Source organism: Anabas testudineus, chromosome 2 (genome assembly GCF_900324465.2).
Source record: "Anabas testudineus chromosome 2, fAnaTes1.2, whole genome shotgun sequence".
NCBI lineage: Eukaryota > Metazoa > Chordata > Actinopteri > Anabantiformes > Anabantidae > Anabas > Anabas testudineus.
Window position 1 is genome coordinate 34,093,466 of NC_046611.1, and position 24,499 is coordinate 34,117,964.

General features: G+C 39.7%; 2 protein-coding genes across 8 annotated transcripts; one reads left to right on the forward strand and one right to left on the reverse strand.

The window, feature by feature from the left end:
* Positions 1-1,761: 1,761 nt before the first annotated feature.
* snx16 (sorting nexin 16) lies at positions 1,762-15,540 on the reverse strand. Of its 5 annotated transcripts, none has more exons than XM_026363077.1 (9): positions 14,870-15,540; positions 12,926-13,466; positions 12,591-12,677; positions 9,557-9,705; positions 9,342-9,411; positions 8,857-8,993; positions 8,528-8,650; positions 7,287-7,322; positions 3,828-3,919 (listed from the first exon to the last, which is right to left on the reverse strand). In XM_026363077.1, exons 2-8 carry the CDS (start codon positions 13,337-13,339, stop codon positions 7,307-7,309), a joined length of 996 nt encoding a protein of 331 aa, XP_026218862.1. In that variant the 5' UTR covers positions 13,340-13,466; positions 14,870-15,540; the 3' UTR covers positions 3,828-3,919; positions 7,287-7,306. The 5 variants fall into 5 exon arrangements, with proteins under 5 accessions (XP_026218860.1, XP_026218862.1, XP_026218864.1 ...); XM_026363079.1 differs by having other exon boundaries at positions 3,831-3,919; positions 7,287-7,319; XM_026363076.1 differs by having other exon boundaries at positions 3,832-3,919; positions 7,282-7,322.
* LOC113163993 (leukocyte elastase inhibitor-like) lies at positions 13,840-23,301 on the forward strand. 3 transcript variants are annotated; one of them, XM_026363069.2, is made up of 11 exons: positions 13,840-13,932; positions 16,014-16,195; positions 18,479-18,643; positions 19,504-19,644; positions 20,102-20,219; positions 20,674-20,816; positions 21,481-21,558; positions 21,722-21,811; positions 21,893-22,073; positions 22,156-22,416; positions 22,457-23,301. In XM_026363069.2, the coding sequence occupies exons 1-10, from the start codon at positions 13,887-13,889 to the stop codon at positions 22,380-22,382; spliced, it is 1,371 nt and encodes a 456-aa protein (XP_026218854.1). In that variant the 5' UTR covers positions 13,840-13,886; the 3' UTR covers positions 22,383-22,416; positions 22,457-23,301. The 3 variants fall into 3 exon arrangements, with proteins under 3 accessions (XP_026218854.1, XP_026218853.1, XP_026218855.1); XM_026363068.1 differs by having other exon boundaries at positions 22,156-23,301; XM_026363070.1 differs by lacking the exon at positions 13,840-13,932 and adding an exon at positions 15,672-15,786 and having other exon boundaries at positions 22,156-23,301.
* Positions 23,302-24,499: the final 1,198 nt, after the last annotated feature.

A 24,499-nucleotide genomic window follows, 5' to 3' on the forward strand; every position in this document is an offset into this window, starting at 1 on the left:
TATTGTCAGAATATGAAATATAAAAATATATATTTATATTCTTTCATTCCAATTGGGTGTTTTATGTTTGGTTTAGGATGTGATTAAAGGAGTAAAATGACTAAATTTAAGCTACTTCACATGCTGCTGGGCAGCTTGTAAATGTCACACAGGGATCAATAAAGTCTATTTGTATGTATTTATGTAATCAGTGGAATTGCAGTGTAATTTGGACTATTAATGAGATTCCAAAAAGTAACTAGTAACTATGAATTAAAAGTACAGTAGAAAATACCTCAGAATTGTACTAAAGTACACAAAAAAACTACCAAATGCTGGGACATCTCCTTGCTGGACTTCTTCTGGTCTCTCAAAGTAGAAACGCTAAATCTGATAAAATGTCTTACCAGATTTAAGTAGAAGTAGACTACTTAAGTAAATGTATTTAGTTACTTTGCACCACACAGTGATACAGACTCACTCAAGCCTTGGATAAACTAAAACTAAATGAGTCCTATCATCATGATGTGACATACAGTACTGGGAGAAAGTCTTAGGCACCATTAGCTTTGTTTTTACATATGCTACAATGATTAGATTTGTTTTTTCTCCGTTTTTACATTAGAACAACTAGAAACACCAAAAGTGCTTTCACAGTGTTCTCTGTGGCACAGACACACAGTGAAATCAGCTTCTGGGTACATATGTTATGGTTCGATTGTGGAATTTGTTGACAACAACTACAAATTATTATTTATTATATACTATATATAAATGAAATAAAAAACGAATCAAATTACATTTCTTGAATTAATAAACTTGTGCATCTATAATAGTTACTCTGGCAAGTATCTGCGAGTTGCCTGGAGCAGACCTTTGTGTTCAAAAGAAAGTGTGCAGCAGGTCAGTGTCAGCTTTTTGGTGAGTGTAGGGATAAATGCATCTTAAAAGTACATTAGGTCAATTCATAGGACCTGTGGGGCATGGCCAGAAAATGATCTCACATGTCAGGGGGTGCTCCAGATTTATGGGATTATGAGAATTCATGAATCTGCTGGAGCCCCACAGTGATACACAGCAGGGCTGCAGCAATACATCAAAATACCATCTGCAGTAACAGGAGTACTGAGCTTCCACAGGGAAGTTCACCCAACTTTTAGCTTATTTACCTGTGTATAAAACATAACATAAGTAAAACTAAATGAATGTAAATGTAAAACAACGGTAGTTTTGTCATGGTGAGAGATGGCTGCAGAAATGATCACGATGATGACTGTTTCTTCAAAGAAGATTCATGACCCCCTAGACAGACATGTAGATACACACAACACTAGAACATTCTAAAGCTAAAATGAGCTGCAGACACTTGTGTTTCAAAAGGGCAGAATTAGAAACCACGAGGTTGGAAAGCCTGGACCTTACTTTATGATAGTTTTCATTTTAATCGTTTCAGTGAAGGACAGTAGTTGTTTCCTATATTTTCACATCTATGCGATGTGAAAATATAGGATAATATAACATGAGTCATGAGTCACCAAAACTGGGTGTTTATGAAGTAGTGCTACAGCATATTTGTCCTAATCTAACCATATTTCATAGAAACCAACCATCAACATGGCCAAAGCCGTGGTCTTTCATAGAGACAAAAAACAAAAAACAAACAAAAAAAAATAACAAAGATGGTTTCTGCTTGTAACCCCACATCTTGTGCGTGGACTGAACAAGTCCCAGTCTACTGATACCACATGGTTCCATGGAAGCAAGAAACATACAGTACATGTGTATTTGATTTATCATTCCACGTTTAATTTTCTGTGAACTAAATATGTAAAAGTGTCACAGAATATGATATTCATTTCAGACCAGATTTTTCAGTGAATTATCCCTTTAAATCCAGAAAATTAAAAGTGACACTAAACAATAATTTATAGAAATCTTTCAATCTTCCATAGTGCAACAACAGATGTGTCTGTGAACTAACACTATTAATAGATATTACAAAACCACATTGGTTTAGTTTGTTCCAAGCAACAAAACATAAAAAAACGTCGAAAGAAAAGCAACTGAAAGAAATTCAAGGCACTTTATCTTTCGTAAGTATACATGTAACTACATGTGAAGGGAATTCGCACAAAAAGACAGCATGTAGAGAACATATTAACCCACTGGATCCAGTTTGGGAATCAAAGACAGATTCACTGATTGAAAAGGCACGTTTCTGTCTCAAACAGATGAAGTCCTACAAAACAAAAAACACATGCCAACAAACATTGTGTGTTGCCACTCATCCATAAAGTGCATCACATGACCTCTGTCCAGGCCTAACTAGGGATCATTTCATAATCAGCTGTGATTAGACACTTCAGCTACCCCGTGGGAAACCTTCGGCTCTCGACAGTTATTTGGGTTTTAAATATGGCTTTTGGAAGTGACATGTAGGCCTGTTAACAGTCTTGACGCTTATACAGCAACAATGGGGCTCAACGGTTGCTTATGTCACTAGCACTGCAGTTTGCATCCTACTTTTAAGTTTTCAAACTTTGGGCAAACGCTTGCAGACTTGAACAGGTGATGAAATCTACGTCACGCTGACCCACGTGGATGCAGAAAGCATGACTTGGCCTTTTTTTTCCCTCTTGACTTTGATTTAACAAAGAGCATCATTCTGCATTCCGTAAGCAAAGCTGAGGTTCATCTGAAAATAATAAAACACTACTTCAGCGTCTTATTTCACCCAAACTATAAACTGGCTTACTCACAGTCATTGTATGTGCTGGGATTTTGAGACATTTGGCTCTGAAATGTCTTTTCCCACTCCAGTAAGCTGAAGGATACCTCCACATAACCAGAACATTGTTTATAGAAAGATGGGTTACCACTGCGAGTGGCATTTCTTGGTACTTTGAGCACCACAAACAATTAATCTGAATTGTGTCATGATAGAAGCTGAAACAAAGAAGTGAATTTCTTAACATATATAGCAGATAAAATCTAAGCTATCTGCATGGAGACATTACATTCTTCAAAAAGCAATAATAGGCCTCATTTCCTTGGCTCTCCCTTGGTGTAGTATGTTACAGATTTGCCTGTCTCCTGCAGGACTTGGTTTACCACAAATCACACATGGCACTAAAAACATGAAGGAATGTGGGCTTTTAGATGGGAGTTTGACTTGAACACACCAGCTCCACAAAGGAGGTCCATCTATACCCATGAATGTCGGCAGCAGTATGAACCAAATGACACAGAAGTTCTTGCAAACAGAAAAAAGAGCAATGCTCTGTCACACCCACCTGCTTCCCAGTGCTAATCCTGAGACATTATCCTGTACTCTATTACTCTACAGCCACTTGGGGGAGTAGTTTCTCCGGTTTGAGGGGAAGACCTCCTGTAACAAGTGACGAGCCGTAAGGCAATGTACGCCTGCAAAGACCGAGGTGATCAAAGCAGGCACTGATGTGATTTTTTTCTTCTTCTTTTGGTCAATAAGCCAAACTTTGCCTTTGTGATCAAACCAATTCAATCCGCTGGCCACGATAGTAAGTTCACAAGTGGGAGCTCCAGATGTAATTCTCACAGAAAGTTGCAGGAAGAATTTGGTAGGTCTGTAGGTGTCAGATAAAACAACCAATTTGTAGTGTAAAACCACTCCAGACTACATCAGATCCAACTGGAAGGTAAAACAGCAATTGCAATCCATAAGTGCAAAAGGACAGTAGTGAAGAGAAGACAGAAAAAAACATGACAAAGTTTCAACATAAAGACGGTGGAGTGGTGTAGTAGGGGACTAAGAAGAACTGGGGAGGAGACCGGTGCTGCCTGTCAGTTTTACGGCTTCTGGTGGTAAAGCTGGGTGACCTGGATGACTGGAGGAGAGGCACTGAGCGATGGCCCGCACCAACAGGCAGAGGATCGCACCAGCTGAACCTCACACCTTCCACTGGAAAGAGGGACAAAAATGACAGCAGAGATAAAACATACAACACCTGACTCAAATTAAATGCATGAGAACATAAAGTGATGCAGCCTGAGAGAATCCACGGACAAATGCGTAGTAGAGGTGTTAGAAAGCCCAATATGTGAGTCATTCATGTAGAAATAGACACACATTACGACAGGTACATGTTCACTAAAAACACAGCAGGAAGGCAGGTTTTCTCTCTCCTATTTCACACTACATGACAGATAAGAAGGAATAAACACAAGGGCCTCTTATTGCTGGTCTACATGCCCAGATACTGAGTGGTCACTTTAGAAAAGTATTCAGACCCCTTCCCTTCAATTTATATGTACAAAAAATATGTGTCTTCCGGGGGAACACCGAGACGTTCCCAGGCCAGCCGAGAGACATAGTCTCTCCAACGTGTCCTGGGTCTTCCCCGCCCGGTGGGACAGGACCGGAAAACCTCCCCTGCGAGGCGTCCCGGGCCACCTCAACTGGCCCCTCTCGATGCAGAGGAGCAGCGGCTCTACTCCGAGGTCCTCCCGGGTGACTGAGCTCCTCACCCTATCACTAAGGGTGCGCCATGCCACTCTGCGGAGGAAACTCATTTCGGCCGCTTGTATCCCCGACCTTGTCCTTTCGGTCATGACCCAAAGCTCATGACCAGAGGTGAGGGTAGGAACGTAGACTGACCGGTAAATCAAGAGCTTTGCCTTTCGGCTCAGCTCCTTTTTCACCACGATGGACCGGTACACCGACCGCATTACTGCTGCTGATGCACCAATCCGTCTGTCAATCTCACGCTCCCTTTTTCCCTCACTCGTGAACAAAACCCCAAGATACTTAAACTCCTCCACTTGAGAGAGGATCTCCCCCCCAACCTGGAGGGTGCAAGCCACCTTTTTCCGGTTGAGAACCATGGCCTCGGACTTGGAGGTGCTGATTCTCATCCCAGCCCTTTCACACTCGGCTGCAAACCACCCCAGTGCCTGCTGGAGGTCCCGGTCTGATGAGGCCAACAGGACAACATCATCTGCAAAAAGCAGAGATGAGATCCTGTGGTCCCCAAACCGGATTCCCTCCGGCCCCTGGCTGCGCCTAGAAATCCTGTCCATCAAAGTAATGAACAGGATCGGTGACAAAGGGCAGCCTTGTCGGAGTCACCCGTGCACCGGGAACAAGTCTGACTTACTGCCGGCAATGCGAACCAAGCTCCTACTCCGGTCATACAAGGACCGAACGGTCCTTAACAAAGGGCCCCGAATCCCGTATTCCCGAAGTACCTCCCACAGGATGCCACGAGGGACACGGTCAAACGCCTTCTCCAAGTCCACAAAACACATGTAGACTGGATGGGCGAACTCCCATGAACCCTCGAGCACCCTGGCAAGAGTATGGAGCTGGTCCAGTGTTCCACGGCCAGGACGAAAACCGCATTGTTCCTCCTGGATCCGAGATTCGACTAGCGGCCTAATTCTCCTCTCTTTTTAAAAAGGGGGACCGGAGGGTGTGTTCCAACTATAGGGGGATCACACTCCTCAGCCTCCCTGGGAAAGTCTATGCCAGAGTGCTGGAGAGGACATTGAGTCCAATATACAAAAACATTGTGTGGTGAGGCAAAGATCTGAACAAGGGTATAAATCCATTTTTACAGCTCTGAGTGTTTGAAAGAAGTCCAAAGAGTCTGGAACCAGTAGACTCTGACTCTTTTCAAACTGAGTAGCTAGGATGGATTCGAGGGAAGTGACCAATAAGCCAATGGTCAGTCTCACAGAACCTAAGAAGTCCTTTGCAGAGATGAGAGAACCTGGCAGAAGGTTGAACATCTCAGTTTATCAATCAGGTTTTTTTTTGGTCGAGTGGTAAGGTGGAAGCCTTAGCCTGTTTTAGTCTGAGTTTAAACAGCATTTAAAGGACCTGAGAGCATGAGTACAGTGATTCTGTGGTCTGATGAGGCTAAATTAAACTCTTTGGACAGAACTGCCAAGCACTATGTCTAGTGAACACCAGGTGGGGGCTTCTCAGCAGCAGCAAAGACAGGGAGACTGCTCGGATGTGAAAGAAAGATCAATGCAGTCAAATTCAGAAAAGCCCTTAGAGAGGCACATGAAAGTGAGATGATAGTTCATCTTACAGCACAATGAACTGAAACAAGCGGTCAATGCAGTAGTGTCTTTGGGACATAGCCCTGACTAGCCATCTTCAAATGTCTCAATGAATGCTTACCATCCAATGTGACAGTGCTTGAGAGCATCAGTGAGATGGAATGGCCAAATCAGGGAAGAGAGGGGAACACTTAGTCATGGCTGCTTTCAAAGGGGCTTCATAAAAGACAGATTTCTCAATTTATTTTGACTACATTAGCAAAATGTCATTATGGGTCATTGTGTCAAGACTGTTGAACAAAAATAACACTTTTATTTATTATTATTATTTTTAAGTATTAAAGTGTGTAAAACGTGAAGGGGTCTGAATTCTTCCTGATGTGATGGGTATAACACAAACTCATGATATGCTCTACTGTATACACTACTAGGAATTAACACAATTTGTGATTAGCTAAGGGCAGGTTGTTTGTTGCTATAAGCTACAAAATATAAAACGCTATGAGCTAAAACATCAGTAAAAACAAATGTCCATATGTTGAATAAAATACACTCCGATCTGACTTTAATTTTAGATTTAGTTCCATTCCACTGACATTCAGTTTTCAGACTTTGCAAGAGACATTATGAACCAAATTAAGTTTGAATACATTTTCTGCTGATTAACGAGGCGGCATATGTAAATAGGAAAGAGGAAAACCTGAAATCCAAGAATCTACAATGTCTGCAGTTGAACAAATCACCATGTATGTGAAGAAGAAGCATCAACAGCATGTGTCTGTATGATACACAGTCAAAGATACACAGAACATAGAACATTACAGTACAATATGTACATACAATTTCAGGTCACTCAAAACTTCACTTAGACTAATTTGGCCAGGTGGTATGACACCAACAGATCCTCCTAATTCATTATATGGCACTGTTTATATAAATAAGCAAACTCTTAAACGTATGGTGTTTGAGGTGTCCATAAGGCATTACACACTGTAGTTTAAGGCGTTGTGTGAAGTGACCTTAGATAAAGTCTGACTAGTTTTAGTGATTTAAGCACACAGAAAGTGAAATCACCCCAACACTGAAAAACATCCTGACTGCAACTCTCAAAAGGAGAGGTCTGCAGATGAAAAAAATGTGAACTGAACACCAGCATAACAGTACAGCAGTTAACAGGGGGGTGCATGTGACAAGATGACAAGAAGAAAATAGTGAAAGGACAGGGTTAGCCTGCTGAGTTGGTGTATGAAGTACCTCACATGTTATAGGGCTCTGTTTCTCAGACTGCAGCACTGCTGTGAAATATGATGGCAAAGAAAAAAAGAAAAGATAGGGAAAACTTTTTAAAAATGCAATCTAAAAGCTGTGTTGATGAGAACAATAACAGCATTAACCTTTACACTGTCATATGTCAAATGTTTACACTCAAAGAACAATTCACAGACATTTTTTCTACTCCAAAAGTATGGTTTCATAAAGTGAAACGTGGAAATACACATTACTATGCAACAAATATGCATTTTCCCAATGCTGTAAGTCATCAGCAGTATGTCTATCTTTGTGCTGTCTATAGTTAACATGAGTGTTTACTGAGAAGAGAATCTCAAACACATAAACAAAGTAAATGAATAAATCAAAATGAAGCTGATGGAAACATGATTAGGTTTGTTTCATTTTTAAGAAGTGAGAACTTTTTCAGTTACTACTTATGTGATATTGGGTTAATTAAATCCACAGTGTAAATATTAAATGCAGCCTATAAAAAAAAAAAAATCTTAATTGTGTTATTACCACTTTTGCTTAGTATCAGAATATGTTTTCCATGAGCTGACAAAGAGATAATGTTTTTAGTGCTTTAGACTTGTGCCTCCTCCTTCCTCCTGTGTAATTAGATTAGTTGCTAGAGACAGAGGCAGGAAAGCCCACACTGTTCAAGACTTAACTTTAGTAGCATATTATTCAATTAGCCTTCAACCAAAGACAGATGCAGACATGCAGTGAAGGCAGGCTTTCATTTCCCTTGGCTTTAGGAGTTTTCTGTATTAACTGGTTTTAAAATATGATCTGATTTCCATAAATATAAACAAACACAACTTTAGATAATCACACAAGAAGTCCACACTCTAGATGTAGCTCTAAGCCAGACCTCCAATCTACATTCACTGACTGGACTCCAAATAGCTTCTCACAAGGACAAATAACCACATACTTGGCAAGAACAATACTGTGTAAATGTGTTTGTTTAGGAATGCAGATAAAGATCTGACCATATTTTAACAAAAGTAAACAGACATGGGGACAGCTACAAAGAGTTAACTGAATTTTTCTTGTTGCTGCCTTTCTAATAGATAAGAATCACATTTATCCTCCATCTGTTTCACATTGAGCATATTCAGCAGTTAATGAGGCGTGATCCCTTCAACTTCACTGAAGTGTGTGCTGTTGTAGTGGTTATTTGTATGTGTACGCCATGTGTGGGGTCAGTGTGTAGTTTTTTTACCCGGTGTCGTCGGGCATGTCCTGATCAGCCTCTGCAGCGGATGACTCCACATCTGCATCTGCACTGCTCTCACTGCCCTGAGCTGATAGACCACACGGAGACTCTGGACTTACATACTCACCACTGGGACAGACACACACACACACGCATACAGGTTGTTCATATCGACTTGATTACTTGATTTAAAGCCTTTTAGCACTACTATTACAATATGTCACACGCCTGCCTATGATGTATGGTTGTGAACCAGATCTATGTACCGCATGTGTTTCTAAGTTACATGTGTGAACCTTTATGTTCCATTATGTTGTATTTGTTCACTAACTAACTTGATTTGTTTCTCCAGTTGCACGATGGCCTGCTCCTTCTCCTCCAGCCTCCTCTTAAGGGCAGCAATCTCCTTCTGCTTCTCTAGCAGCTCCTTCTGCAGACGATAGTTGCTCTCCTCCAGAGTCTCACAGAATGCCTAGATGGAGGCAAAGACAAAATAGAGAAGATATTTGTTGACGATAGAAAATTGGCCCTGGAAGTGAGGCAGCAATACTTGGAGACCAAGTCTGCACATTCAACCAGTCATATTTTAAGTAGAATTAAAGAGTTTTATACAAAAAGGTTCACAATAAAATGTACAAAAAGTGAAGAGTTCTAAATACTTTCTGAATCTGTGTCTATAGACTGCTGTAATATACCACCAAGCTACTTCATATCCAAGTAAAATGTAGGAAAATAGTAATATGTTAAAGTAGCTGAATATAAGGATATTTGGAAAGAATGCTCTTTAAAAGGTCTTGAGGCCATGTGCATGCACACTTACCCTGCTCTCCTCCAGACTATCAAAGGGCCCAGGTGGGTCATCCAGACATAAAAACTCTCTCACGGCCTGACTGTAAAGAAAGAATGATAGTGTGATATTTATTGGTGTTTTTATTGGTTCCACATACCACACAAGTTCAGCTTGTGTCTGTATTGATGAAACCACTGCATAAACATGCCCTATGACCTCACATAATAACAATCATAATCACACACCAGTTTGCAATGTCCTTGTGCGCGACCAGGTTTTGCAGAAAGGCCTGCAGGCCCATCTGTCTGTCTTCCAGGAAGTTACTGTCATAGTTGTCTTTGAACCACCTCTTAGGAGGCAGTGAGAGGCGGAACCCTGGAAACATCTCCTTCAGCTGCAACACACATACACACAGTAAGTAAGTCTCTCCCATATGTAGACATAAAGCAGAGAGCGTAACAGACAGTGTTTACTGCTGATCACATATATTTACAGAAGCACTGAAGCAAATCAGGGCATAGATCTGCAGCCCTCCACCTCCAACCTGCACCCATTACTATGTGAGTACTATGTTAGAGTGTGATAAATTAACCATCATTTTATTTTCTGCATTAAAATATATTTAAAGATATGAACTAACAGATATGCTTAGTTTGGCAAAGCTTTCTTTTCTCTGATGTCACAGTAGGAATACCACATGTGTCAATAATAAAATAAATAAAACTAGCACACTTTAGTGTCAAAAAAACTGTTGGACAAATTACATAATGGCAGCATATACGGTACAAGCATCCACAAAACTGTAATAATATAACATCTGCTGAAGATACCCTTTTTGTTTAGTCTTTAGCCTCTAGCTGCTATTCTGTGTTTCTTCAACAACGCGTGTTATTAATTTATTCGGGATAGTCTAACAGTAGCACATGATGGTAAATAAGATGTACAGTATCCAAAAAAATAAATTTAATAAAAAAAAAAAGTTTCCACTGACACCTTGTAGTACCATTCACCATCAGAAGCCACAACTAAATGCAAAACCTTAACAGTTCTGAGATTTCAACCTGGTTTCCCTCTTAGCTGCTCTTTGACTAGGTTGATTGTCTAATATGAAAACTTAACTACTGGAGATTTTATCTATTGTATACACTGGGTGACCAAAAGCAGAGAAGTGGACTGTGCCTGAGAATTATCAACAGATGATATATCTTTTCAGCGGAGCGCAAGTTTTTCTGTAAGACTTACCATGAGTTAACTCATGGTTAACTCACAATACAATACTTATGTTGCATAAAAGTACTGACCTGCTGCTTACTCCGTTTCGTTGTTTTTTTTTTTTTTGTTGTTTTTTTTACATTGTCTGCGGTTTGGTGTCTAGAAGATGTGTCTCACCTTTACTACTACTTTTACATCACCAACAAAATATAAAAATTTAAGAAGTGCTTGTCCAAAAACTCAACTTACTGCTTACTGCTGAGTGGACATTACACAAGCAGTAGTGAATGAGTGTATGGAGTTATTTCAGACACAGTCTGTGTGTAAATATCTATGCTGTTGTATGCTCGACTTTTACCTTTAGGGGCAAGCGACATGTCCTCAAAATTATATCACAATATTTCAAGTCAATTTTAAATTTTCAATAAGGAAAAATATTCACTGAATGGTGACTGCAGCTTGCAGGTAGCAGAGAACAACTGGCATTTTCCACCAGTGTTTTCCAGTGATCTACTGTCTGAATAAAATTAATTTGTCGTGGGAAGTGACTTATTTAGATTTTGACAAGTCACTATAGTGTTAGATTCATTGTCAAATGGACTTTGATTGAATGACAAAGTGCCATCACTCCATAATGAGCTCTTCCTCAGTCAGCTAATGTGCATTATTATCCACATGGTGGATAATAGTAATGTTCTTTGGGAGAGAAATCTACCTCCATACCATCGAAGTAGCTGTATTTTTTACGTACTAAATCATTATCAGAGGCTGATAAACTCCTCTCACTCTTGATATGGGCTTGTGCCGCTTTGTGCACGCTAGGGAACATAAATGCATCACTGCATTATATCATTGATAGTGTGAACTGACACTTCTTTATTATGTAAAAATGAATACCACTTTTATCAAGAAAGGTTTGAAAAGGCATGCCTCTATTTACCATGGTAGCACAGAGTGGGAGAAGACAGGGGTGTGGTTATAGTGGGCTAATTAGCATTTAAAGCAACAGGCACCAAAGCACTCAGTCTGAAGAGGGTTCTGGAAGTTGAGTCATGGCAACTGGACTTCCTTTTGCTAGGTTTAAATGTTTCGCTACTTGATTGAGAATCTTCACCGACATATTACTGCACATTTTGGGGCAGAAAACCTCTAGTTGGTGCGGGAATATGAAAGGACAGCTTTGAAGAGAGCTGCTACAGACAGAGTCAGAAGGGGGGTGTAGTATATGATCTTGATGATATATTGTATGTAAAAAATGTATGTCACACAAGTCATCTTAGGACTCCAGATACCTGATTTTATTTGATGAAATAACATGGGACCTTAAAGACAAGGGAAATTTTAACAGCATGAGGTTAGCCTTAGCAAATATTGTGTTGATAACAGACCTGGATTAGTTTACTCAGCAGGAGGTGGGCTGGTATGTGTATGCACCTATGCACACAAGGCAGCACTGCATATTGAAAAATCTTCAGGCACCAAGACCTATTCATGCTTACAGTACAGTTATGGTAGAGGAAAAGCAAGTGAGTGTTCAGCACAAAATGATCACTACAGCTGCCAGTCTGGAACAGCCACAGGAATGAAGAAAATTATGTTTCTTTCTCTCTCTCTCTCTCACACACACACACACACTCTGTTTTTTGATTAAGTTCCCAAGTTGTGTTTCTACTACTGTATGCCTGCCTTGGATTACTGTGTCTGAATAATTTCAACTCTTTTTAAATTAAGCACTAAATGTTTTAATCAACATCCTTTGGGCTTGTTTGCTGTAACATCCCTGTTGAAACCACAAGAGACTTGTTCTTGTAGGCGGCTCTCACATATTGGTTGTTTGGAAACAGTAGGCTTCTTTGTGTAGCTCTAATAACTTCCACGGTATAGTCAAAAACAAGGAACAGCAAGCTCAAAGTTATGAATTGACAGTCCAAAAACCAAAACAAAACACTGTAAACATGGAGGCATGATCATAAAACCTTTTCAATAAAAGTTTTCATTAGAGTTAAAATTTGGGACAGTCCGTCATTCCCATGCAATCATATATACGACCAACAAACCCAAACACACCTTGTCGTTGAGCCTGGAGAAGTCTGTGTATCTTCTAAAAATAACCCAGTTCTCATCTGGGGTCTTCCTGACCAGGATCTTGTATACCTATAGCAGAGAGGAGGCAGCACACACACAAATGTATAAACCAGCAGCTATAACAACCAGTTTTTCCATGCTTTTGATAAGTGTTTGTAGGTCATTAGTATCCAAACAGTGTGTGCTGAGCAAATGTTGACATTAGGCATTTTTAAGATGAATCATGAGTATAAATACCACAATGTGTCAAAATAGGCTAAATACTTCAGCATTTTAATCTGAGGTCCAAAACGCAGTCATGATGTCACTTTTCATACCGTGAATTTGGCTCTCTCCTCCATGACCTCATACCCCAACACAGTGGGGGTGATTGGCCTCTCCTCGCCTTGCTGGCTCCCAACAGGATCCGATACGGAACGGGGGCAACTTGAGTACTCTACTGAAGGCTCCAAAGCCCCATTGACCCTGGCACGTGTCACAGGGCTCTGTATGGGCGGCGGCGTCCTGCTGCGGTTGCCTCTGTCCTTACAGCGAGATTGGCGCTGGGAACCTGATTCTCCACATCCTCTTCCATGCTCCTCCCCGGTTGACCTGGTGAAGTATGAAGAGGACACCGAACTGCTAGAAACACTGCCTAGTGATGATGCTCGCTGTGGCCGTCTGAGCTGGTTGCTGCCAGCTGATAAGGTTCTGTCCATGGGCACAGGTACAGGCACAAAAGGTGATGCCATCTTCCTGAGCTGGACACACTTGTCCTGCCACTGCAGTTGTCACACCTGGTTCGACTTGCTTCAGTGCTGCTCTGCGATAATGGAGTGAAGCAGTAATGTTCACCTCACCCTATGGGGCTGACAAACACTGCAAAAAAGAATCATTTGGAATTCACATTGTTTTTACTATGATTACAAGCAACCACAGGCTTATAAATATAGAATCTGACATAAACAGGGCACAATCTGTCAGTAAACATTATCGTGAAACAAGGTTATTAGACTGTAAGGGTAAATGAATTATTGACATAATCCACGTCATTCATAATTTATGGATTTGTGCATATGTGTAAAATTCAAGATGGAAAATGCCTGTCAAAATTAGCTGATAATCAGTGTGTCATATTGACAACTGATTGGCTTATATGTTTAAATAGACGTCTTGGTGGAACTCCTGGTAAATTAACTAAAGGAAGAGTATCTGCACGTTGGTTTTTCTGAAAGCACAGGGCCTGACATGTTTTTGTGTAAACACCGAGAGAGCTTCCTGTCAACCATATTCGCATTGATGCTGCATCAGTGGCGCTTGGAACAAGTAAACGCCCCAGTAACAGGTCTGTAATATACTTATAATAAAGAGGCTATATAACGTGCATAAATGAAAAAAGTCTGTGTCTATCCCAGCTCTATGACAAGAGAAAAATGCATAAATACCAAGACAATGAAAGGTAAACACAGACTGACGACAACACCGACGTTACACGATGTCTGCTCACTCCCGTTCGACTGACTCAACTACTTAACGCTAACGTTACCGTTCAAACGTTACCGAAGGAGCCGGCACTATGACAGAACAAAAGCATCCGTGTTTATGTTCAGGTTTCGCGTAGTTAAAGTGTTTACTAGATGGCGTTAGCAAGCTAGCCGACTGTGGTTCATAATGTCGATTTACTACTAAGCACAAACTCAATTCACCAAACATGGCATTGTGCCGTCCTTAGTTAGCGTCAGCTAGGGTAACATTTCCTTACTTTTGGTTCAACTCAAACTGGCAACTAACGTAGCTGTTATTTGACAAGAATTTGTAGTTACTATTCAAGCTAATTTAATATGGTTTCAGTATCAAATCAGCGTGACAATTGCTGTAACAGCTAACGCTACAACTTAGCTGACTTAGAGTTATTTACAGTGTTGCTTGACAGTTAACTTACAGTCACGACAATTCCGAACAGTGTAGGTTAAATACAATTCTATTAAAATTAAAGCTGCCTTTCATAGTTACTTTATGCCGAATCTAGTAGCAATTCCAAATGATTCGTCAAACTGCTACTATTATTTTCTTTCAGGTATTTTGCCAATAAAACTACAGCAACGTTTAATAGGCATATATTTCAATGACGTTTTGCGTGCCCTCCATCTCGCTAAAAGACTAAGGAATATTAGTTAGCTGACATGACATTACGTTCACGTTAGCTAGTAACACTAAGCTAGGACGTGCAACATATGAACACAAAGCTAAGATGACGCACGATGACAAGGACTTTACCTTACCTTGGGCAGCCAGCGTCGTTCCCCTTCAGAAAAGGTAAAATATTATACACAGAACGCCCAACGTCAGATGGTCCTATTTGCTGTTTATCCCATAGACTGTCTGTGGTTTATCCACTGCATCTCCTGGTTCACGTTAGCTTGCATAGATCCAGTCCACAAGCAGCAGTGCTTAAAGTAGCCAGGCGAGGGCGCTATAACCCACAAGATGCAGTACCAAGCGGCGAGTGTCAACGTAAAGCACACAGCATGCAGAGCAAACACAGTTTAACCAAATATACCGTATAATTACTGTACCACACTTTGAACGCAACTTTATCTAACTTCCCCATACTTTTATTTATGCCAAGCTGATGGTATTAATTGCGTTCTTGCAAAAGCAAATCCAACAACCCCAAATCCTCAGTATGCACAGACAAAAAATGACGCACTTAAACAATTGCTTATGCAAGTCTTACATTTTTTAATTTTTCTCAAGAGCCTAAATGCAATGGTGACTCGTCAATGTTCATCAAAGATTTAGACATAGTCTGCTTTCAGACTTGGTAATATCTGGTTTGAACCAGTTGAAAGATTTCTTGATTCACCAAGCCACATAAATTATATCACGTTTTTATGGTCATGTTTCTGAAAATGATTAGCCTACTCTTTATGTGCACAATTTCTGCTGAGGTTCATGTCAAATGTGCTTTGCCAGGGCACACCCACTGGCACGATTTATGTACCCAAGCAATAATATGGGCGTCTTCCACTGATGGGTGTGTGAGTGGGAGACGCTCTCTGAAGCCACAGCCAGGCCTACTAGAAGCTTGGGTGTGTCGGCGTGTAAAATAACACAAAGATGGTTCAAGCTGATTAGTTTTTCCTGTAAACCCGAAAAGATACGGATCACTTGTTGACTTGAAGAAGAGTGTCTGTCAGTAAGTACAGGACGTTGACTCTCTCTCTCTATTAGGGATTTTCATATTGAAATAGATTGAGCCTGATAACGGAGGTCAACTCATTAGAATCTTTTTAACTGGTTTGTGGTAAAAGTTTGCTTTTAGTTGAGAATTGGGAACAATTTTGATTTATGAGTCTGTATATTCTCTGTACTCTAGTAACATTGTTCCTTTAATTGTTGCATGTATAACATTTCCTGCACTAGACACAATGGCATCATCAACCCCACTCACCAAGGCCAACACCAGCTTCTCTCTGGATTTAGCCAAAAAGCTGGGTGATAACGACAAGACTGCAAACATCTTCTACTCTCCTTTTAGCATCTCCTCAGCTCTGGCTATGGTGATGCTGGGGGCCAGAGGCAACACAGCCACACAGATGTCAGAGGTACAGTACACACACACATTAGAACACAAAGTGTGAACAGGACAGAAGTTGCAGTTCTCATGTTATAATCCATTTTGACCAAACTGTTGAAGACATGGATTCGAGTGAGCGCTTCTGGTTTCTCACGTGGTTGGAGTTCTGCCACTGTCCTACTGCAGCAAAAGAGAAAGAAAAGGGCGTTGGTTCAGGTGTCAAGCTCTGTCATGTGCACAGGTTTCTGGTTGCATAATACACTGGAGTTTTTAATAGAAGAAAAGGTATTTGAAAAGCGTCTTCATTTCTATACTACACCAAACTAAATTAGACTGACCAGCCAACAGTAAATCCACCTCGTAGTTTTCATTTTGTTTTGGACAGAGGCCAGTATAGGCACTCTGACCCATCTGCGGCTGTGCATTCCCAACCACAGAAAGCTGTGGATACTGATATGTTCTCACACCTTTTGATCATAGCTGACCACACAACATTAAAACCACAAGGTGGATTAAATAACTGATAGGTGTATACTAAACTATTCCTGACAAAACTAAAAAAAACATCATTCACCATTGTGTGAATGTAAATGTCATTGGAAGATGTTAACCTCTCAGTTTGTCAGGGTGAGGTGTGGTTGGAGTAGGTTTCCATTACTCATTCAGTTTCTCAACATGAGCAGACAAGGACGGGAATCTGCACCCACCTGACACGGATGGCAGCTGATCACAAACATGACTAGGAAAGCAGTGAAGCTGAACTGAGGGCAAAAGTAAATAAATACATTTACTCAAGTACAAGATTCATTTTATTTATTTATTTTTTACTGTATATCTACTTCACAACATTTTAGATGCTAATATCAAGTTTAGTAGTTGCCTTATATATTTTCAAGATAAAAAATTTAAGATTCAAAAAACGTTATTAATCCCAGTGGGGAATTGTTTTACAGTTCCTCTCAACACAGACAGAAAAGAGCTACACCAACACAAATACAGAATAACATCAATACCGAGTACTCAGTATATATACAGAATATGTAAGATTAATGAAAATAGGTTAATAATTATAGTCCAGGGTGGAATGACAACAAATATATGAAAAGAAATTGTCAGTTTCCCATGTCAGTTAACCATTGGTAGAAAGGATCTCCTGTGACATTCTGTGGAGCACTTAATGTTGATCAGTCTATGTCCATGAGTCCATGAGATGTTACAAAACATATAAGGCCCCTCTGAAATATGCACCATTATTTATTGAACAACCTGGCATTCATGGGAATGTTTAAAATAAGCTACAAACGTTCTTTTCTTAATTCATTGACAAGAACAATTAAATATTTGTACAAAATATAATATACAATATACCACTGACAAAAGGCATTTTTTCTTCATAATGCTTTTACTTTTGAGACTTTGCATTTGTTTTGCAGTTAATATTTATAGTTTGAATCCATGAATTGTACTTGGTATAGTTACATTTATTATGTAGCCTAAATGATATGAATTCTTTAACAGTATGTTTGAAAGTTGAGTTAAGTGTGTCCAACCTGGTGCAGGTGTGGTTCTGGCCTTTTTGGGGATAGATGAAAGGGAAGCATGATAAATAGAAGACAGGTTGTGTCTCAGTCCTCCACCTCTGTTGAGAGAGTGGCTGTTGATTTGCACATGCACATGCTTCCCTCACTCCTCTCTCAAACCACTTGTCCTCTTTGTCCAATATTTGAACGTCACAGTCCTTAAACGAGTGTCCTTTGTCCTTAAGATGAAGGTACACCGCTGATTCAGGACCTGAGGTGTTACTCCTCCTGTGCTGTGCCATCCTCCTGTGTAGCGGCTGTTTGGTTTCTCCAGTGTACAGTTCAGAGCATTTTTGTCTTCTGCAGACTGCACTGGATCGCAGACACTATATTGCTCACGCAACAGTATGTTGTTAATAATGTTCAGAAGAAGAAAAAAATCACAAAACTAGTCTGCGATAAAGAAGAAAATATCGAAGACAAGAAACTAGGATCATTGTGTAACCTGAATAGATGATAATACACCCTAATTTAATTTAATTTTACAATTATTATATTTATTGGAAACACATTAATTGTAAACCAGGTATTCTGGTTTTAATGTGTTGCAATAATTGCAAAGAAAGTGTGGGCTTTGTTTCCAAATGTGAACGCCTTAGTTTGTATGTGTCATTCTATCATGAGTTTACAGAGGTTTCCTGTCCTGCCACACAGCTACACGCAATGTGCACAATGTAGAATTAAAGAAAGATACTAATGATAACCGAAAAACCAGCCAATTCCACCTCTAGGTCCTCCACTTCACTGAGGCACAGCAACCGAAGCAGGAAGAAGCACAACAACAGCTGCAAACTCAGTCATCGACGCAGTCACAGATGCAGTCGCAGATTCAGACACGGATGCAGATGCGGACACAGATACAACAGTCCAGCAGACTGCCACAGTATCTGCTCAAGGTGATGAATACACCAACAAAAAGGGGATGATTAATGATTGGAGTGGGTGTTGTATGTGAATTTCACACTCAATTTCCCACTGCTTCACTGTTTGAAATATACATGTTATGTCTTAATGTGGGCAACAAGCTAAAACAAGCAGATTTATGCAGTATATAGGAAATTTAGTGTCTTGACACTGCAAAAAAAAAAGGCTTCCCCACAGGTTGTTTCAGTGTAATGTGTGAATGCATGAACTGGACTGGTCTTGTTTTTTTCCATATTATTTATAAAGTATGCTGGAGGTGGCACTAACACTGAACCAGCCACATGATGGCATTCAATGCCAACACAATAGCAAACAAAAAGTAGTCTATACAGTTAGCATTAAAAACTAAGAAACTGACCCTGTAACATACAGTACTGTAAGTGTGATTTTTAGCCTATGATATGGATTCATGAATATTAACTTTCTTAATTGTCACTGTAACCAAATTTAGCTTAAATCTTTTTATCTTACAAGTGCAAAAATAAAGTACAGTGGGAAAATATATATGTATAGTAAATAGATTCCATTTACCATGATTTACCAGATTCCATGTATTTGATTATTTTAGTCAGTTTAAAGAAAAAGTTCATGACCTCAGCATTCAAGTCAGTTTTAGTAATCGACTAAATCTCTGATTTTGTGCAGCTGATGGAGTAGCCAGACACTGTTAAAATCACTGATCAGATTGTGAACTGACTGAAGAGAAGATTGGAAGGGTTTGCAATGTATAAAAGGATATAAGTTTATCAAAATAGTGGTTGTCTCAACACTGTAAAAACTGTATCTGGCTTAGTGCTTTTGTGAAACACAGGTGTTCTCTGTTTCTTTGCAGTGCTTGAAACCCCAGGACTGTCAGGATGATCTCCATGCTCACTTTGCCCAGCTGCTGAGCGAGCTTAACAAGCCCGATGCTCCTTATTCCCTCAGTGTTGCCAACAGACTTTATGGAGAGAAATCCTACCAGTTTGTTGAGGTGTGTGAATGAATTAACCTACAACATTACAATTTGTTGTATGGGTATTGAAACATGGCCTTTAAGGGTGGAGCATGGTAAAATTAATTCCATAAAGTTCATGAAACTACATTTGTCACTGACTATCCTGACTTTTGGTTCTTAGTATAGCTGGAGCCTACTACCCCCATTATGCAGCTTCAAAGTGTATTTCCTCAAACCCTCCCTGACTGCTAAATGCCCACTTTCTTTCCAACTCTACATCCACAGTTTGTGATGATTTCCAAGTCCTGGTCCTTCTAAGTGCTTTCAATGATCAAATCAAATTTCCTTTATTTCACCTATTCACAAAAAGGTTTTATTAGGAAGCAAAAGTAATACTCGTGCAAATAAGTAGTATTCTTCTGCCTGTGTATTGGTTAATGTGATTATTTCATTCTGTTTAGTGAGTCATTAGATGCTCTTTTTATGATTCCAGGAGTTTTTAGCAAAAACCAGAAAGCACTACAGTGCTGAGCTGGAGCCTGTGGACTTCAAAACCAAAGCAGATGAGGTTAGGGTCAACATAAATAACTGGGTGGACAAGCAGACGCATGGTAAGATCTTAGAAGTGCCCTGCCAAAGCTTAACTCATATTATGAGACAGACTGTATGAGTGCAGCATTAAAAATGGTGTCCATAATCCTCCTTAGTCTCTGTGAATCCTCAATGACTAGTACTTGGTCCTTGTTATGTTGTTATGCTTGTTATGTTTACAAGTTGCCATGGAGTCACATAATCAACACGCAATATTTAATTTTCTATTTCCAGTTTTTCCAGCTTTCACCTGCAGTTTAATCCATCAAACCCATTCATCTGAATGGACAGCCATAGCAAGTCCAGCCAGTTCACTACAACAGATTAACTAACATGCAGCTTTTCTATCCAAAAATGTGTTTGATATCAGCATAGCATCCAAGTAAAGCCACTCATTAAAGAGGGCATTTTGTATTGTCATTTGACTTTAGCACATTCAAAGTGATGATGATTTTGGTCCTAACTTTACACCAGGTAAAATCAAGGACTTACTGGCCCAGGGCACGTTGAACAGCATGACCATATTGTTGCTGGTCAATGCCATCTACTTCAAAGGCAGTTGGAATGAACGGTTCAGGGAGGATTCTACTGTTGATGCCCAGTTTAGGATAAACAAGGTAACACTGCACAAAAATGATGCTGTGCAAACAGTTTACCTGAGGTCTGTAATACTGTAAATGGCATGTACTGATATAGCTGGATACAAATTTATACTGTAGTTTGGTACTTGGAAGTGATTACTACACCATACTCCTATCATATTTGCAGTGGCAGATCTAGAGAATTTTACATGAAGTTGGCAAGGGGTGGCAAGAGGTTTTATCGTGGGGAGGGAAACTGTGAGTGAATGCCGCTGTGCATACAATATTTGTATGTATTAAATGTTAAATGTATTTTATCCGGTAGAGTTTACTACAGTTAACAGCCTCTTTTTGAACAGAGTCCTGGCTAAGATCACAACTTAAAGCTACAGTCCAACAAGAAGCACATGCACATACAACACTAAAGCTAGTCAACAATGTGTAAAGGTTTTAATTAAGCTAAGAACAAAAGATATTACAAAAGCTGTTGTTTGTCTCAGTGACTTGAACAGTTTAGGGACGTATTTGTATTTTTTCTTGTTGGTTTTCTTGGTGGACAAAATTCATAGTAGTGGGAGGTGGCAAGGGGTAAATTAATAAGTGAATGAATTACTGAATTAATTAAACAATCAATGTGAATAAAAACTCTGAACTTCTCTGGAAGCTTTCCTTACCTAGTCATGTTTGCCTTGTTTTCTAGAATGACACTAAAATGGTGAAGATGATGTGTCAAAAAAATGACTTCCCTCTGGCCTCCATTCCTGAGGCTGCCTGCCAGGTATTGTCCATGTTTTGCCTGGTTGCATGCATGTATTCTGATGTAAGAATTTCCTATGATCAGAACAATTTGTTGTACTTTGGTATTGACTGAAACCTGTTAGGCTTTTGTTTTGTTAAGATAATTTATCTTTCAGTTAAATTAAATCAATGTTTTTGCACAGATCCTTGAGATGCCCTATAAAGGAAAAGTCCTAAGTATGCTAATTTTCCTGCCGAATGAGATAGAGGACGATACGACAGGTTTGGAGAAGGTAGGACATAGACATAGGCACATACAGTAGACAAATGCACAATTGTATGTAGACTAATACTTGGTAGTATGTCCGTACTAGCTGGAGAAGGAGTTGACCTATGAGAAATTTGAGGAGTGGACTCATCCAGCCAAGATGTTTAAAACTGAAGTTGAGGTGAAGCTTCCTCGATTCAAGCTGGAGGCAACATATGACCTGAATGAAGTCCTGAAAAGCATGGGCATGGTGGATGTTTTTGATGACACAAAGAGTGACTTGTCTGGTGGGATATTATTGTAATACATTACTGACCAATTTAATCAAGTAAATTATTTGTTTAAAACATTCTCTCTCCTCTGCTGCAGGCATATCTTTGACAAAAGACCTGTTCCTGTCAAAAGTTGTCCACAAGGCTTTCGTGGAGGTCAATGAAGAGGGAACTGAGGCTGCTGCTGCCACTGCTGTCATGATCACCGCATGTGCCTTTAGAATTCCTGCTAGCTTCAACGCAGACCACCCCTTTCTCTTCTTCATCAGACATAACCCCACCAAGAGTGTTCTCTTTGCTGGACGGTACAGCTCCCCTAAATAAGCACAACTGTACCGTACAGTCCATCCTGCGATTGGTGTAGTTTTGTGTCTGTTTGTGTTTGTTTGTGTCTCTTGGTGGTCATACTGTATCTCTTTGTGGTGGTCATTACTGGTACCTCTTTCTCAATATGAATGAATATCAACAGTCTTTGACTGCAATACAGGGTACAGATTAGCTTTATCTATATGCTTCTGCATGTGTAATGATTGAAATTGGAAAAAAAAAGCATTTAAGATTATTGTGTTGCCATTTAATTCAGACAGTTTTCTTTTTTTGCTTGTATAAATGAATAAAGAGTGTAATATGAATCAGTGCTCTACCAAATGAATCCCTTTATAGTAATACTAACAACATACTTTATTCATCCCCTTGGGGAAATTTTGGCTGCCAGACAGATCAAGTCTTGTCCACCTTGACAAGTAGCTAGGAGGAACCAGGAATCAAACCACTAAATGGTAAATGGTAAATGGTCTGCACTTATATAGCGCTTTTCTACCTAACTGGTACTCAAAGCGCTTTACACTAACCCTGGGGTTCATAGATGACTGGTCTACCAACTGACCTACTGCCACCCTAAGTGGGTTATTTGATGTAGGAAGATGTAGTCACCCGGTCTAAACAACTTGAATAGCCTCAAATCATAGTCTATGATGAACTATGTAGAACAATGTGTTTGTTTAAAGTAAAATTCTTTGGATTATGATATATTTTGTGCTAAACTCTCTTGTAGCCACTGACCTCCCCCCAGAATGAAATCAGTAGACAACCTAATCAGGAGGCCAGCAAAGAAATCTGAAACAAATGCAGTCACCACATCAGCTTGTGTTCCTACAATAACAAAAGTAAATACAGGCATCAGTCTTGCAAAAGCTAAATATATTATATATTATATATTCAAATTCAGTGAAGTTACTCCAGATTGCATTCATGCTTAGCTTGTCTTGATTGGGAGATTTCCCAAATCCCACAGTGAGGTCTTCGATGGCTTTAAGCCAAAAATCGCATTCATTGCGCTATCAGTATTGTTGGATACACTTCATCTCATTTTGGGCACACATTGCTTAACTGACAGTAAATAAATTAGGAACTTGTGTTTATTTTTTTTGATTGCCTTAAATATTCAGCAATGACACAAGAACAGCAATCATTTACCATCAATGCTCATATAGTAGCTGTATCACAGCTAACGAGACAAAGTGATTTTGATGCTGTTGCTGTTTGACAGATGATTCTTGGTAAACTTGTGGTAAAGGCTGTTAACAGTGATCAGACTCTGATGATCCTTATGTATGTTTTATGGATATGTCTACTCTGTTCAATTTGACTGACAGACTGGTTGTCTGGAAGCCTCTTGACTGAAGATATTTTGGGCAGGATACACAAACTCTTTTGAGGTGTTTCTTATCAAGTGACACTTCAATGTTGAGTAGCTGGCAAAGTATGAATGCCATTATATGAAGGGATAGGTTAACTCCAGTAACCTAAAATTACTGTATAAATATTTTATGGTGAAATACTAAATTCCATACTAAAATATGTTATTTTAAGTAGTGCAGTAGTGCAGGAGCTGTACTTTGTTGAGTTAACAGTGTGTTTTGGATCATTGTCTTGCTGCATGATGAAGCTTCCTCTATTGGTTTGATTTCTCTGCAAATTTGCAGACAAAATGTTTCTGTGCATGTTGTATTTGATTCTGCTGGTACCATCATATATCTTCAATAAAGATGATAAAAGCATGACACTGTACCATGCTTCAGATCCTTTCTCCCTGTTAACTTTGGCCTTGCCATCACTTTGGTAGAGGTTAATCTTCCATATCAGTCAGTCAGTCCATAAGACTTCACTACTTCACTGTAGTTGTTGTTTGGGGTTTTTCTTCTTAACCCTTACAATGCTTCTGTCATCAGCTGTTAAACTGTTTCGTGTACTTTGTGTTGCTCTTCCTCTTACAAGTTGTTAACTTGGCTTGGTGTTTGTTCTTTGCCTCTTTTCTCTGATTCATAAGGGTTTGCTTTTCTCTCCTAGACCACGCTCAGATTTAGTCTTTACAGATAAAACCCAATGTGTCTTTTAAAGGTAACTTTTGACTGAACACACGTGTACCTGAGTACTTTTGA